We start from the raw sequence: 16639 nt of genomic DNA on the forward strand, positions 1-16639 counted from the left end.
CCCGTTTTCAAGAAGGGACGTCGAGCAGATGTGCAGAACTGAAGACCTATATCTCTAACGTCGATCAGTTGTAGAATTTTGGAACACATATTATGTTCGAGTATAATGACTTTTCTGGAGACTAGAAATCTACTCTGTAGGAATCAGCATGGGTTTAGAAAAAGACGGTCGTGTGAAACCCAGCTCGCGCTATTCGTCCACGAGACTCAGAGGGCCATAGACACGGGATCACAGGTAGATGCCGTGTTTCTTGACTTCCGCAAGCCGTTCGATACAGTTCCCCACAGTCGTTTAATGAACAAAGTAAGAGCATATGGACTATCAGACTAATTGTGTGATTGGATTGAAGAGTTCCTAGATAACAGAACGCAGCATGTCATTCTCAAAGGAGAGAAGTCTTCCGAAGTAAGAGTGATTTCAGGTGTGCCGCAGGGGTGTGCCGTAGGACCGTTGCTATTCACAATATACATAAATGACCTTGTGGATAACATCGGAAGTTCACTGAGGCTTTTTGCGGGTAATGCTGTGGTATACCGAGAGGTTGTAACAATGGAAAATTGTACTGAAATGCAGGAGGATCTGCAGCGAATTGACGCATGGTGCAGAGAATGGCAATTGAATCTCAATGTAGACAAGTGTAATGTGCTGCGAATACATAGAAAGATACATCCCTTATCATTTAGCTACAAAATAGCAGGTCAACAACTGGAAGCAGTTAATTCCATAAATTATCTGGGAGTACGCATTAGGAGTGATTTAAAATGGAATGATCATATAAAGTTGATCGTTGGTAAAGCAGATGCCAGACTGAGATTCATTGGAAGAATCCTAAGGAAATGCAATCCGAAAACAAAGGAAGTAGGTTACAGTACGCTTGTTCGCCCACTGCTTGAATACTGCTCAGCAGTGTGGGATCCGTACCAGATAGGGTTAATAGAAGAGATAGAGAAGATCCAACGGAGAGCAGCGCGCTTCGTTACAGGATCATTTAGTAATCGCGAAAGCGTTACGGAGATGATAGATAAACTCCAGTGGAAGACTCTACAGGAGAGACGCTCAGTAGCTCGGTACGGGCTTTTGTTGAAGTTTCGAGAACATACCTTCACCGAAGAGTCATGCAGTATATTGCTCCCTCCTACGTATATCTCGCGAAGAGACCATGAGGATAAAATCAGAGAGATTAGAGCCCACACAGAAGCATACCGACAATCCTTCTTTCTACGAACAATACGAGACTGGAATAGAAGGAAGAACCGATAGAGGTACTCAAGGTACCCTCCGCCACACACCGTCAGGTGGCTTGCGGAGTATGGATGTAGATGTAGAGATGTAGAAAGATCTGTATCAAAATTCACATCGGAATGTTACCCACAAGCGAGAGTCGATACAGCATAGAAATCTGGAAGACGGTATCTGGGAAGCCATCTCAATGTACCAAATATGTATTCTTTGTACGTAGAGCACTGCAAGGAAAACAAAGTGATGCAAGAGTTAATAGCAAAGCAATGATTTACCATGACATTTTAACACAGAGTTTAGCTTACGTTTCAAGGAAACTGCTAGTTATACCTGTGATAACTGTGACGAGTTTCAGGTGAAACTAAAAATTCGTATAACAAATGAAGATGCAATCCAGATTAAATCAGATGATGCTCACTTAGCAGAAGCTGATACAGCGTACAAAAACAGCACCATTTAAAAAAATCGGTCAAAAGAACCCGGATCAAAACAAAGGTTGCCATTTTAGATTTCCAGAAATGTTCGCCGACACCACATCATGTTAATTCCAGTGTGTTTTATCTAAGAAAGCTCTGGACATATAATTTGACAATCCTTGATGCTTCAGAGCAGAAATCCTATAGTTGCATGTGAGATGAAACAGTTGCAGGTCGTGAACCTAAGGAAGTGTCACCTTTTTTGCTGTAGTAGGCTCTGGCTAACATGCCTGAAACTCAATCTGAGGAACTTACGATATGAACTGATAACTGTGGAGGTCAGAAATATAATTTCGCCATGACTGTGTCACATATTTGGATGCTGAGGTGTGTTTTTCCAATTTTAAAGTGATCAGCCATAAAATATTATTGGTATATGGTGTCCAGGCTGTTACTGAACGAGCCAGAAGCAATTTGAGCTCAAATACCATTGGAATTGCTCGTCAATGACGCTTCAAGTATCTGAATGAAGTGTATGACATGCAAAAGGCCCATTTCAAACACTTTGAACGTGTCTCAAGAGAATCATCATCACCATTAATTAAGTGGATAACCAAAAGTTTATCATCAGAAAAATTTTTAGTTAGCCAAAATGTGCATCTACAAATATGAGCAGAGAATTCACGCTCTGTGTTCTATAAAACAACCTTTGATGGTGCATTTCTAGATATTGACGTACAACAGCAAATAAGAAGGGCAGTATAGCGTGAAGAACTTCCTGCTACACGAAATACTGTCAGAACTATAGTTACGGAAAAGTATAAAGATATATAAAAACTACTAAGACGTGTGCTTCAATGTTTTAACTTTCCTACAGAAGTATACTACAGAAAACGTCAACACAAGCTGAGAAGGACCCAGAAGGAAATGAACACGACGAGGATATTATCAGATAATTGTAAGGCGAACTCAGTATTTACGTACCATATTTTTATCTTCTCTTTCAATTTATTAATGAATGCGTGCTGAATTTTGACATTTTTTTTAAAGAAGCTATACGTACTTCAGTTTCTAAAAGCAAGCTTCTATGGTTGAAATTGTCATTTTTGTTTTATTTTCTTAAACTTTGCTCAGCAAATACTATTTTAATTACATTTTTGAAATGAAAGCAGTATACCCCTAATATATCTATATATCCCTTAATCTATCTACTAGTATGGAATACGCGTGATTGTTTTTATTCTTTGATTTCAATACCATTAATTCTGATATTTCCACTCACATATTATAGAATAATCCTGAATAACAAAGATAAACACATATATGAAATGGACAACGAACTATTGTAATAAGCACATTGAAAATATCTTAAGTGGAAATAACAAATATATTTCTGAGACATAAAATATCGTAAGTGCTATTCCCCTCGTAATATTACACAGAAACATTCAAAAAGACAGAGTACACATAGAGACTAGTAGCAAAGGATATAAAAAGTAAGACTCTTCATAATTGTGTATTTGACTTACTTTACAGGAAACAAAATCCGAGCCGCAGCAGCTTCTCTGTGATCTCCTGTAATGCTTGTTCTATACCACTTACACCAGTTTACCTCTGATGTCCATAATTATGGATGACATATGTTGCAATTCCTGGCAGTGAAGACCTAGAACAATATTTCCTTTGAGAGCGCAGATGTGAAATGTGGTGTTTTCATGATCTGCCGAGCAGGAAACTCTCGTCGTGATTGAGCAGGTTGTATGCTAATTGTATTTTCACAGTTTCCTTGACCACTGAATCCTAGCAGGATCAGGCTGTGGCCAGTATAATAACTTTTCCTTAATCCAAGAAATGGGTAATTGGAATACAATGTTCAGTCGCTGCAGGTTTATTGGACTGTAGTGGGCGAGTCTATCGCTGAAGTTCAGTGCAAAGTTCTTTTACAGCACGTACTGTTAGTCTTATGTCTCAGAAGGTATTTCATACATATTTGCCTTAGTGAAAGCAAATCATCCTTCACAGATCCTAGAAGAGTCGCTATCTTGGCCGGCGATAGGAAGATCACAAATTTTTAATTGTTCCTCATTATTTTTGCAGTTTTTTAAGAGATATTTCTCACATACAGCAGAATGGCGGTAGATTACATTTCTTTCTCCGTGTTCTTCTTTTGACTGGCCTGACGTTTTTACTTGCAGAGCTCTCTTAATTTTATTTTTTGTACATCCATTCTTATAGAATATTTATTCCAGGTGTACCAGTTCATTCTGTAGGTTATCAGCGCTGGGCGCTACATAAGCCCTGTGTACTAAAGTTTTAAGTACACTCATATACATAATGAATTGGTACATCAAATTAAGAGAGCTCTGCAACCGAAAACGCCAGACCAACCAAAAGAAGACAGAGAGACAAGAAATGGGCCAAGAACTAAACCCTGGGGGAGACCAGAGACGACACGTTCACGTGATGATCTTCTACGATGCACAGATGATTCGCTGACAACTATTTCTAAGGTAGCTGTTATATTTTCATAATCGATAAACCAAATCAACGGTATCAAAAGCCATGCTGAAGTCAATCAGTGTTTAAAAAACGGTCGATTTATGCCTCTCCAGGATATTTTCGATGTCGTCAGTCACTTTGATTAATGACCTTGCCGTGTTATGGTTTTTTGGGAAGGCTGATACATATTTATAGTGACTTTTATAAGCTTTAGTGGTAACCAGTTATCTGTTCATGCACAATCTTTCTGAAGTTCTAGATACTGAAGATAATATGCTGATCAGCCTATAGTCATCAGGTGACTTTGGGACTTCAGTTTTTTGGTATCGGTCGAAGACCGACTCAAGTCGTCTGTAATAGCTGTAACAGTACTGGCAGCATTATCACTGCATTATTACTGTCTGCCTCGGCAGAAATTATCGACTGCTTTTCGTAATATATATATATATATATATATATATAGGGTGTCCCAGCTATCTTGTCCACCCAAAATATCTCTGGAACAATAACAGCTATCGGAAAACGACTTTCACCGGTATCAATGTGGGGCTGGGGCCCATGAATGTACATATTTGGAAACATTCTAAAACGAAAGCATGTGTGTTTTTTAACACAAACTTGTGTTTTTTTTAATGGACCTTCTATATTTTTTCTTCAGCAATCCATAGCATGTCAAAGCACATACACAATGGCGTTGATTGCATCGCAATATTCCCATTACATCCCGAGATATTGAGACGCGAAGTTGACGCTTGAGACACCCGACATGCGCTGCTAGCGCACGTCCTGAGGCTCAGGCGTGAACCCCATGCTGCCCGTAATCGCGATGTGATTGACATGTGTAATCACACGCCCATACTTATCAAGAGGTCCGAAACGAATAATACTGTCTGCTGCCATCAACTCTCATAAGCACATAATGGTTTCCCTCTTGCACGTTTTACGTATCTACGTACACAATATGAACCAGTACCGATCGGTGTACACCCGTCAGGTTGTCTTATTTATCCTGCACACCCTAAATAAGGTTTATCTAATGCGTTATATGACCCATTGTGTCTGTCGCGCAGGGCCTGGCTCTACCTAGGCAAGTGTACAACGTAGTTCTCACTACTGCCACAGTTACCACTTCGCCTTGTTTATGATTTGCGACCCATGAAAACTCCTGTACTCCACCACCCTCCAAGCATCCCATTTGTTGTTGCTTTGGTGTGCAGTACACCGCTTGCCAGTGTAGTCGTGCATCAGAGTAATCTAGTGACGGCACGGAGGTAGTACACATTGTGAATAAACGTTGTGTTTGGAACTTAAACTGTACAGTATAATGTACACACATGAAGATATGGTAGAAATGCTGCTGATCTATGGAGAAGGTACGTTGACGGGAAATACGTTATGAGGTTGCTTGTTTGTTGATAGTACTGTTAGCGAACGTTATGATCATTAAGTTAATATGTCTGTTTTCTACCCTACTCTACATACCTGTACTGTACATTGTTGCAGGTGGACGAAATGCTGTTCAGGCAGAACGACTGTACAGAAGACGAGTCCCTGACAAGCCATCGCCTTCGCGCCGGATGTTTGGTCGTCTCACATCTCGTCTACGTGAAACGGGAAGCTTAAATCCAAGACCTCGACATCGTCCTAGAACACGCACAGATGAACGTGCTGAAGTTGCTGTGCTCGCTACCATAGCTGTGAATCCTCAAATCAGCACACGTCAAACAGAACGTGAAGTTGGTGTGTCGAAATCAAGTGCACAGCGTATTCTTAAACGTCATAAATCTCATCCTTACCATGTTCATTTACACCATGATTTTCATGGAAATGACTTCCGCAATAGGGTAACATTTTGTCGGTGGGCTCAGCAAGAACTTCTGACTAATCCAAATTTTTTTGCAGATGTTATCTTTACCGACGAGGCATCATTCTCCAACAAAGGAATTGTCAATATGAGGAATATGCATTATTGGTCCGCAGACAATCCAAAATGGCTCCGTCAGGTAGTGCATCAACGTCCGTGTGTTTGGTGAGGGATTATTGGAGATACCATTATCGGACCTTTCTTTATAAATGGCATCCAAAATGGCAGACAATACTCCAGATTTATACGACACAATCTTCCTGTTCTCTTGGACAACGTACCTCTGAACCGGAGAATGGTCATGTGGTACAGCATGACGGATGCCCTGCACATAACGCCTTACGAGCACGACGACTTCTCAACCGTAAGTTCCCTGGTAGGTGGATTGGACGAGGTGGCCCAGTTAGGTAGCCTGCCCGATCTCCGGACCTTACACCGCTGGATTATTTTCTTTGGGGAGCAGTGAAGGATTCTGTTTACCAACATGAACCAACAACACCAGAGGACATGACGCAACGCATTATTGATTCTTGTACAGCCATCAAAGAGGAAACAGTAGCACAAAGTAGGGCATCCTTCATCCGCAGAGTGATCCTATGTATGCAAGCCAATGGGCATCACTTTGAGCATGAGATGTGAACGCTATGTTTAGTATGTAGTGCTGGTATCACAGTGGACGTTTCTACAAAGGGCCATTTTACCCAGTGGTGTTAAGAAACATTTGTTTGCAACAATTTATCATCTAACGCATTAGATAAACATAACATTGATAATTATGTGATAATAAAACTAATTGGTTAAACATGTTTACATTCATCTTCTGTGTCCTACCTAAACTTCCCAAATCAAAACATTTTCACCTAAACAACGGTAAAACTTTTAGTCCACTTGCTCGTTTCACTAAAATCATCAACATGAATTTTACTATTACGAGTGAATGATTAGCTGTCACTTGCGCTAGATCTACAGTAAAGTAAAATTTTAACTTTGGGACTTCAGTTTTTTGGTATCGGTTGTACGGCATTACCTTTTTAGTAACGGATTAACGATAAGCGAAGTTAACTTTGTGACTAACGTTGCGGTACACAGATACGTTACAGAACCGCATCACCCCTAGCCTGTGGGATAAATACCTGCTGGAATGTACGACGTTAATACAGGATGGCAGCAGACCGTATTATTCGTTTCGGACCTCTTGATAAGTATGGAAGTGTGATTACGCATGTCAATCACATCGCGATTACGGGCCGCATGGGGTTCACGCCTGGGCCTCAGGACGTGCGCTAGCATCGCATGTCGGGTGTTTCAAGCTTCAACTTCGCGTCTTAATATCTCGGGATGTAATGGGAATATTGCGATGCAATCAACGCCATTGTGTATGTGCTTTGACATGCTATGGATTGCTGAAGAAAAAATATAGGAGGTCCATTTAAAAAAACATAAGTTTGTGTTAAAAAACACATATACTTTCGTTTTAGAATGTTTCCAAATATGTACATTCATGGGTCCCAGCCCTACATTGACACCGGTGAAAGTCGTTTTCCAATAGCTGTTATTGTTTCAGAGATATTTTGGGTGGACAAGATAGCTGGGACACTCTGTATATATATATATATATATATATATATATATATATATATATATATATATATGTGTGTGTGTGTGTGTGTGTGTGTGCAGAGTAACATGTTTAAAAAAAAGACACGTCTGTCCGCACGGTGCTATCTTGGGGCTGATAATTTATCACAACTTACGAGCTGACTGCTGCTGAGAAAAAGTTATTCAGTCGGTATACAGAGCCTTGAAAAACGGCATTAGGTTTCGGTTTCCTATGCCAAAGCTGCCCAGTTGTTTCCACAGTGCTGCAGGGTTCGACTTCCTGCATACAACTGAGAGGACAAGCCTGATTTTGGCACTGCGCACGTTTTGCTTCACTTTGTTCTGCAGTTTCCTGCGTATTTCATGTAGTGAACTGCGGAACAAAGTGAAAAGAAAAGTGCGCAACGCCAAAATTTCCTTAAATCTTCTTGCTGCGGAGTGTCGTTTACTCATTTTCTACTTTAGTTCTGTCGCCAGTCACGTAGCAGGAGCTCTCGTTACTTTCACATAACATTTAGGGATATGTTTGACTTACAGTGCGGTGAGTCTGACACTGAATTCTCCTACATTACCGTCTAATACCAGCTCACTGCTTATATCCTGCCGTAGGATATCTGAATAATCCTTTTGTAGGACATCTGTTAACTTGTTTTAAGTTTCCGTATTACTAAGAATTTCCTCTGGCTGCCTGCACTGAATACATTAAAAATATCACTTCACTGGCAGAGAGGCCAGAAGCAGAAATCTGACAGGCATAAATTACTTTACCTGGTCTCTTTACGGCCATTATGTCCGTAAGAAGTTGGCGATATGTCGTGCAGTGGATTGCATGCAGAGGTATAACACCCACATCGTCCAAGTGAAATAGTCCCCTTGCGTCCTCCTGGGAGCGATATTTTAACTGCAAGGCTATATTTGTGTTTGTGCTCGTACTGGCACTAGCGAGATCAACGCTGATGAGAGTGATACTGCACCGATTTTGGGTGGTGTATATATGGATTAATAAGTTCTGCTTAGATACATTAACTTCGATAAACAAGAACTCTGATTCTCTTTTACCTTTTGCATCCAAGGGTACTAACTATCATAAATAAATAAATACCGTCTCTATCACTTCGTTTATTACCTACTACTGGTTAGAAAATGCATAGCAGATTTATCGTTAGGTCTGACACTGCAACGAGCAGTTTGTCGCAGCCAGCAGTCAGTAATAAAAGAAGTGATCCCGTCGGTGTTTGTTTCTTTACTATAACAAAACATATCACGGTTCCCGCGACATCACGTCAATTATGTTCCTATTATTATCGGTTTAAGACCCTGCCACCACGGAAATTTTCGCGATCAATCCTTAGAGGTGTACAACGTGAGAGACGGATCGAATGTGAAGAGACATTCGGTTTGAAGCATATCTCTGATAGAAGAATTACTTTGAAACTCATCTGCTTGAATAGGTTCGTAAGACTCCTGAAAATGAAATTTAATGATTAGGTGTTGGCGTGGGCAGCTAGAAAGTCGCAGGATTGTGCCATTGTGGTGACCTGAGGCTGACCTGCGCAGCCTCTGTCTCCCGATCAGAAGAGAGACAATGGCCTGCATGCCCTATGGCAGACATTCTGGGAGAGTGATCGAAGTTACGATGCTCTGCACTGAAATCGTTCGCAGCTGTAGTGAAAGACAGGCTGGTGTGCAAAAGTATCAAACAAGGACTGTTTAATGAAAAAGAGTAGTTCTCAACAATAGCAGATGCCTCTCTGAGTGCTTCTGTCTGAAACTGCAATAAAGAAATGGCAGAGGGAAGACCATAAATAAAAGTCAGTAGAGGATTGAGAAAGAAACGACAATGTTGCTAGCAGAAGTACACCAAATAAAAATATATATGAAGTTGTGACTCACGAAATAACTTAGTAAAACTTAGTTAAACAAATAAGTAACAGTAGTGAGGTAACCCAAAACCATGGCGTGGAAAGTTCCTCCATCACTGATTCATCCATTTCGGTGCCCACAAGTCTGTAATCTCTTATAATGGGTGTCTGTATACTGACTGAGCACCCTTAAGTAGGCATCGTCTAAGTTTGCTGCTTCAGACCGGTCCTGTGATGAGGGACACCCTTGGCTAACAGTATCTGACAGTATTCTTTCGCCAGCAGTAAGGTGCGCCTACAGAGTTTTCAATTACCATAATCCCTTGAGCACAGGTCTACGTACATTCAACGTACTGGGTTACGTGGGAACTGTTCTGTTCCTCTTTACAGTCACGGAGGGGACTTGAATTTGTTGGAACGCTCCAACTTCTCAGAATTTCATTGCATCTACCAAGACGTGTTTACAACCTGTTCAGACATTCCCATACAAGCCACAGTTATTTGTGTTTCGATTGCAATTATTTGTGTTTCGGTTGAAAGCATTCTCAAGAGCATCTACGCTTCTGGTTCTCTTCCGCATTTGCCTTCCACAACCGAAAGCTCAAAAAGGCAAACTGGAGTTAGAGGAATAGATCTTTTCAGGAAACTATGCTTAAATTTCATTCTTACTCGTGGAATCTGGTACTCTTGCCATGAGTCTAGCAACTGTATGTTGACACATTCTGTTTCGTGATTTCTAGATGTCTAGAAAGCGTGCCTTTTGTAGCAGAGCTGGTTTCAAGCACCCTGTACACGGGTGGCTCTTAGTTAACGGCTCTGAAGCAGAGCTGCCTCAACAGATATTTTGAAATAGTATTTTACAGAATTATATTATTAGAAAGCATTACAGATTTAAAATATAACTGATAACTTGTTTTAGAACTGTTACTATCTAGTGACGTTTTCCAAACAGTTAATAGCTAGTCTTATGGCTTGGAATGCTTGCGAGCTCGATGTAGCACAAGTGTAGGGGCCTGGCTTAAAAAAAATGGTTCAAATGGCTCTGAGCACTATGGGACTTAACATCTGTGGCCATCAGTCCCCTAGAACTTAGAACTACTTAAACCTAACAAACCTAAGGACATCACACACATCCATGCCCGAGGCAGGATTCGAACCTGCGACCGTAGCGGTCACGTGGTTCCAGACTGAAGCGCCTAGAACCGCACGGCCACACCGGCCGGCGGGCCTGGCTTCTATGAAGTACAACTATAATTGACGTCCATAAGGTACAATCATACCAACTTAAAAGTGATTTTGCGATTCAGTTATTATATTTTGATGCATTCTTAGAAATTGGGAGCCGGCCGGGGTGGCCGAGTGGTTCTAAGTGCATCAGTCTGGAACCGCACGACCGTTACGGTTGCAGGATCGAATCCTGCCTCGGGCATGGATGTGTGTCATGTCCTTAGGTTAGTTAGGTTTCAGTAGTTCTAAATTCTAGGGGACTGATGACCTCAGATGTTAAGTCCTATTGCTGAGAGACATTTGAACCATTTTTTAGAAATTTGAAATTTGTAGTAAGTTCCTATGGGAGCAAATTGCTTAGGTCATCCGTCCCTAGGCTTACACATTACTTAATCCAGCTTAAACTAACATACGCTAAGGATAACACACACACACACACACACACACACACACACACACACACACACACATGCCCGAGGGAGGACTCGAACCTCCGACGAGGGCAGCCGCCAGAACCGTGGCGAGTCGCCCCAGACCGTGTGGCTGATGCATTCTTAATTGACATTTTATAATTATGATTTCATAGCCTTAAGGATACTTTTTTTGTTTCTCACCCTGGCAATTCCATCCACTGTAGTAGACGGATGATAAATGCTTAAATGTATCGCTAGAGTGCTCTGGAATACGGCAATGTGTCACCACAGAGTGAGAGTTTAACAAATGATAAGAGCTCGAAACGTGTCACAGCTTTTTCTTGCTAAGAAGTTCTTCATTTTGCAACGGCATTTGCTTCGTAAAGTGCGCCATTCGCAAGTTTCCTTTTGTGAGTGTATTTTTACTGCCACTACTTGATGCTTATTTTACACAAATGGTGTTTTAGATAGAACTTCAAGTATCATGTAAGATGTATTTGCAACAACTAGCAAAATTTTGACATTTGCCCTTGTGGTTGCATTCACGCCGTGACAGGAGCTTGGCTACATACCAGGGACAATAACGTCATCAAGATGGCGGATGATGGGAAATTAAAAAATTAAAGATGGTAGGGAATTTAAAAATTAATTATGGTGGTAAATTTTAAAATTAAAGTCTACCTGAGCAATTACTTAGAGCATCTATCGTCACTAAGAAAGGTTCAGCACATTGATGACATCTCTATAATCATTTGCGAAAATACACGAGTGGGTACCATAAGGCGACTTGTTAAACTGTAGTTAATTACTCAGTTTTATCAACACATTACAGGTAAAAATGTGCGACTGCTCATGTTTCTGGAAAGATTTGCACTTACTACTCTGCTGCTTTATAATAGGATCAGTTTTGTCAGATTCATTCGATTGTGGAAGACAGAGCCAGACTAGCAGCACGCCCTCATTTTGGACGCAATCTTTACTCACTAGGCATGTAGGAGAGCACGCAGCCGCACTGAGCCAGCGTGTAGTTGGCCTCGCACTCGAGCTTGCAGTTGCGCTGCGTGTAGGTGCGGTAGAAGTGCAGCTTGGCCTCTCCGGAGAAGACGCAGCGCCGCTTGGCGGGGGCCACCTTGCGCAGGAGTTGGCTGGCGTGGAGGATCTGCGGAGACACCACCACTCGCAGCTCCTCCCCCGGAGAGAACACGAAGCCCATGTGCGCGATCTTGGGCGTCTCCACGGGATTCTGCAGCATCATCTGCGGACCCACACCGCGCGTCAGCTGCCTCACCCGCCATTCTGAAACACTACGTCTACTAGTAAAAGGTGGAAGGATGTAACGTGGGCACTGATGGGAAACTACAAATCCAGATCCCAATCATGAGAGGCTCCGCAAGGGTCCTCGCCACCTACTTTCTTGTAATGACTTGTCTAAAGTGCGTCCAGGGGCAGCTTGTATACTTCCGACGGTAGCTACTCTAAACTCTTCGGTTGAACTCTGTTGTGCTTACTGGTGATGTGTAGTTTCCCAGACTTCCTCGATTTGACGCCCGGTAGCGAAGTTAGCATATAGGATAAAAAAGTGTGCCATCCCCAGCATATATCGCACTGATGTCTAATATCGCCTCTTGAGTTGATAACTGCCTCAGTTAGGGGAGGACTATAGTGAACTCGTTTCTTCGTGTATTTCATATGCAGCTGAAGCCATCCGTTTATGATTAGATGCGAAGTCCGAAGTGTAGGCACGTTGACTGCTTCATTTCACCCACTGTTCCAAACTGTCCCAGACATTTTCTGTGGGCTCGAATGATTTAGCGGGCGAGTCGAGGGGTAATAGATTGCCTGAGTGTTCGTGTTCGTCAAACACGGTTTGGCTCTGTGCACTATGGGACTTAACTTCTCAGGTCATCAGTCCCCTAGAACTTAGAACTAATTAAACCTAACTAACCTAAGGACATCACACACATCAATGTCCGAGGCAGGATTCGAACCTGCGATCGTAGCGGTCGCGCGGTTCCGGACTGTAGCGCCTAGAACCGCTCGGCCACCCCGGCCGGCGAAACACGGTCTAAGAACGCTGATAGGAAAAGGCCTAGATGACAGCGGCAGGAGTACACCGTCACGTACAGGGGAGAACATTTTAATGCTGACAGTCGCCGCCTGGAATCAGCGGGTAAGCAGGATCTTGCTGTGCCTGTGTTCTTAAGAAGAACAATACAATGTTCCTTCGGATATGTATTCAAGGGGATAACAACAATGAAACAAGCAATATAATATCGTATTTATCCGCCGATACCAGTTAAAATGCCCTCCCCTGTATGGGAGTTACATAATTTGTGTACGAGTACACGTTTTGCCGCAGGAACTACGACATATGGAGCTTTATATCTGGCAGTGAGTCGTCTACAGTTAGCGAAAGCGGTTAAAGCGACGCTCGCACAAAGCGGGACATATGGGTTCGAGCCCCGGTTCGGCACAAATTTTCACTGTCGTCGTTCCCTTAAACAACAGATGGTTGCTCGTATTCGGAACTGCGAATACATTCTATGTATTTCATAATGGCTGTAGTCCCTGCAGTGCATGTTCCTTCGACATGCATGCATGCTGCAAAGCTAAGGACTAACGTACTGTAGATGTCATGGCAAGTCTCCGCCAGCAAATGACAGATGCTTTATTAATTTTTTTTAATTACTAACAACTTCGTCTTTCTTATCCGCTAATACTGTAGTCTTCAATGGACAACTGGGTAGTTAGTTAAAAATCAATTATTTGGGTGGTTTGATTGCTGTATGTGTGCCAACAACAAAATCCAGTATTGCGGCATCTTGGTCCCTAATGGCCATACGGTGTTTTTACCAATTTCATTAACTTGGCTTTTACCTATGTTACTACTCCCTGTATGTCAAAACCTCATTTGCACCATGGTTGGGATTCCAGATCAAACTGTAGCCTCACCAATAGCAATAGACAGTATTGCGTTCAAGGCTGCTTTCGATTCGTGTACAGGTTTATACGAATATTAATAACATTTGGCACTTTCATAACTTTGCTGAGGAATTTGTGATCTTGTCGTAGAGCGATAAGCACTTTTCCGAAGAGCGGATATGCATTCTGAAATATATTAATCACCTGTAAGTAGCGACATAAAGTATATCACTTTCACCGTGCTAAGCACTAAGCCAAGAGCCGATATGGAGGAATGACGGAACTAACTCATTCAGTTATAGTGTACCCTAGTAGTAACAGGAAAATGTCGTGTGTATATCGCTGTGTATAATCGCTGTCGAAAATTCCCTGGCCACAATACCTTCGAAACATCAGCGCGAAAAACATAGCTGACAATGATCTTGACTGCGTCACTGTTTGTTACTCATGGCAGTGGAAACACTTTTCACCACGGGTCTGCTCTGGCATCCGCTATCATTGACCTGCCTTAGCAATACCTCGGCCAATCTGTGATTTGCATTTCCAGCCTCAGATGTTAAACCTCTGTAAATCATTTTTATACGTTCGGTATGTCGAGATTCTGACAATAGTCTTGACATGTTCTGAATTAATCTGCAAACTTGATTCTGGAGCTTTATTTTGAATTAATTGCTGAATGTACTGTATGTTATCTGTATCAGACTTAAACTTATTATTTTCTTCATCTAATAGTGTAACATAACACACTTCTTATTTATTTACGTTAATGGGAAAAAATATAATGCTTGATTCTACAGATGCAATACGCTGACTTTGTAATTTACGTTCCGTAAAATAAGAATCTGGACACTGTCGATAACCGGATTTAAAAGCAACAGACTGCCGTAATCTTGAAAAAAATTACGTATAATTTTTTGCGTCACATTTATTCAACAGTTGAAATTCAAACAAATTCATCTTACAATTATCATAACATTTTTCGCATTGTTTATTGTTGGTTTCATGGTTCATTTGACGTACGTACATTACTTCACCGTAATCTTAAACATGATAACCTGCTGCACTTATCACCATAATAAGAGTTGCATTGAGTGTATTTATAAACATATTTGAAAGATTCATGTCATATTTGGCACATAAACAGCGTTCAGGTCGTAAGAAAAGGTGCCAATGCAAGATGCGTCTCAGAGATATCTACATATAGCTTTATAAATAGATATCAGTAATCGTGTAATCGACGTTTGTTACTATACACAGTACAGCAGCTATTCAGACATTATGCAACTGCTGATACGTTACACGTGTAAGTGTATGGTGTACTAGCGAGATGTTCATTTAACAGTCAGTGGGCCTGGCAATTTTTTTAACTCGTGCATTGAGCCGTTGCGGAATGTAATCTGCGTAAATAAGAATCGTGTTGTGACAGTTACACGATCTTTCCTTTTAGTCACAAAGTAATTTTGTTTGGGATATACGTAGATACGTACGGAAACATCCACATCAATACATTCTTTTCATCTGCAAAAAATTATTATTGATCTATCCATGAACATCCGCATATTTTCTCCTCATGGACTACGACGTCAACTCTGACCCTTCCCGCCATGTTTCCGAATGAAGGTACCAGAGGTCATCATACGAAATGTTTCCTTGGAGTAGAACTTGACTAGAAAAACAGTTCTCATTATTGGGTCCACACGGCTTCATTTTGTTGCCTTTGTTCTTTCCTGTCAACAAAGCAATTCGTCAAAAGATGGCGAAGAAGGAATAACAGGGGTCGAACGGTCTAGAGACGTGTTGCATAGTCAAACGAATCATATATATCGCTGTGCGTGGTACTGTCTTTGTCATAGACTATGGAAGTATTCTGGCATGCTGACAGCAAGGAATGCTGCACCCAGGGTAATGCTGTGAGGTACATAATACCCTTTGCTCATGATGTTAAGTACCTTGAAACAGGATGCTTGTATTGGGATGTTGACAAATGAGGATTTATCATTTCCATATAGGGTCAACGAAGGTTCGAACATTATCAGCCCCATCATCCAGAACATCAACTATTACGCCCAGGCTAAAGTTAGAGAGAGAATGAATGAAACATAACTGACTGTTCCGCACTGCTTCCAGATATGAAATCCAACCTAAGCGACTTGTACTTGTTGCTGTGGCAGAAATGGTTAGACATTCATACAAGGTTTGTACGAAAATATAGTAAAAATTTGTAAAAATGTATTGAAGATATCGGTGCAGACAAAAAACTACTTGGACAGTGATACACTCCTGCCAAACAGTGCCTAGAATGCACACTGGGAGTCCTTTCAATGAGTGCGTCAAGCCGCTTTGACCTTTGTACGGTATCACGGCTGTCTTCATTCGATGGAACAGGAAAACATCTGCCGGAGACACATAGGGACTGTAGGGGTACTGAGGAGGTGCTGCGATGCCGTCCGACATGATTATCGTTGACCACGGAGCAGGGCCAGTGTCCTGATGCAACTCGCAATAGGCGGCCTCGGCAGGTTGATTCTTTCCGCAGTCATTTAATAATTCGTACCTGTTACGCGTTCTCTCCGACACTTAACGGCCAGTCTGAGTTCA

At 41.7% G+C, this 16639-nt stretch overlaps 1 protein-coding gene across 1 annotated transcript in view; it reads right to left on the minus strand.

Annotated features, from left to right (window-relative positions):
* LOC124788913 (pickpocket protein 28-like) overlaps nucleotides 1–16639 on the minus strand; it is a gene marked incomplete at its 5' end in the record, with an annotated part of 101898 nt that overhangs the window by 23365 nt on the left and 61894 nt on the right. Inside the window, one exon of the mRNA XM_047256195.1 lies at nucleotides 12104–12374. Within this exon, the coding sequence (XP_047112151.1) occupies nucleotides 12104–12374 (271 nt within the window). The remainder of the gene's footprint in view (nucleotides 1–12103; nucleotides 12375–16639) is intronic.

This window comes from Schistocerca piceifrons, chromosome 3 (assembly GCF_021461385.2).
Source record: "Schistocerca piceifrons isolate TAMUIC-IGC-003096 chromosome 3, iqSchPice1.1, whole genome shotgun sequence".
Classification (NCBI taxonomy): domain Eukaryota; kingdom Metazoa; phylum Arthropoda; class Insecta; order Orthoptera; family Acrididae; genus Schistocerca; species Schistocerca piceifrons.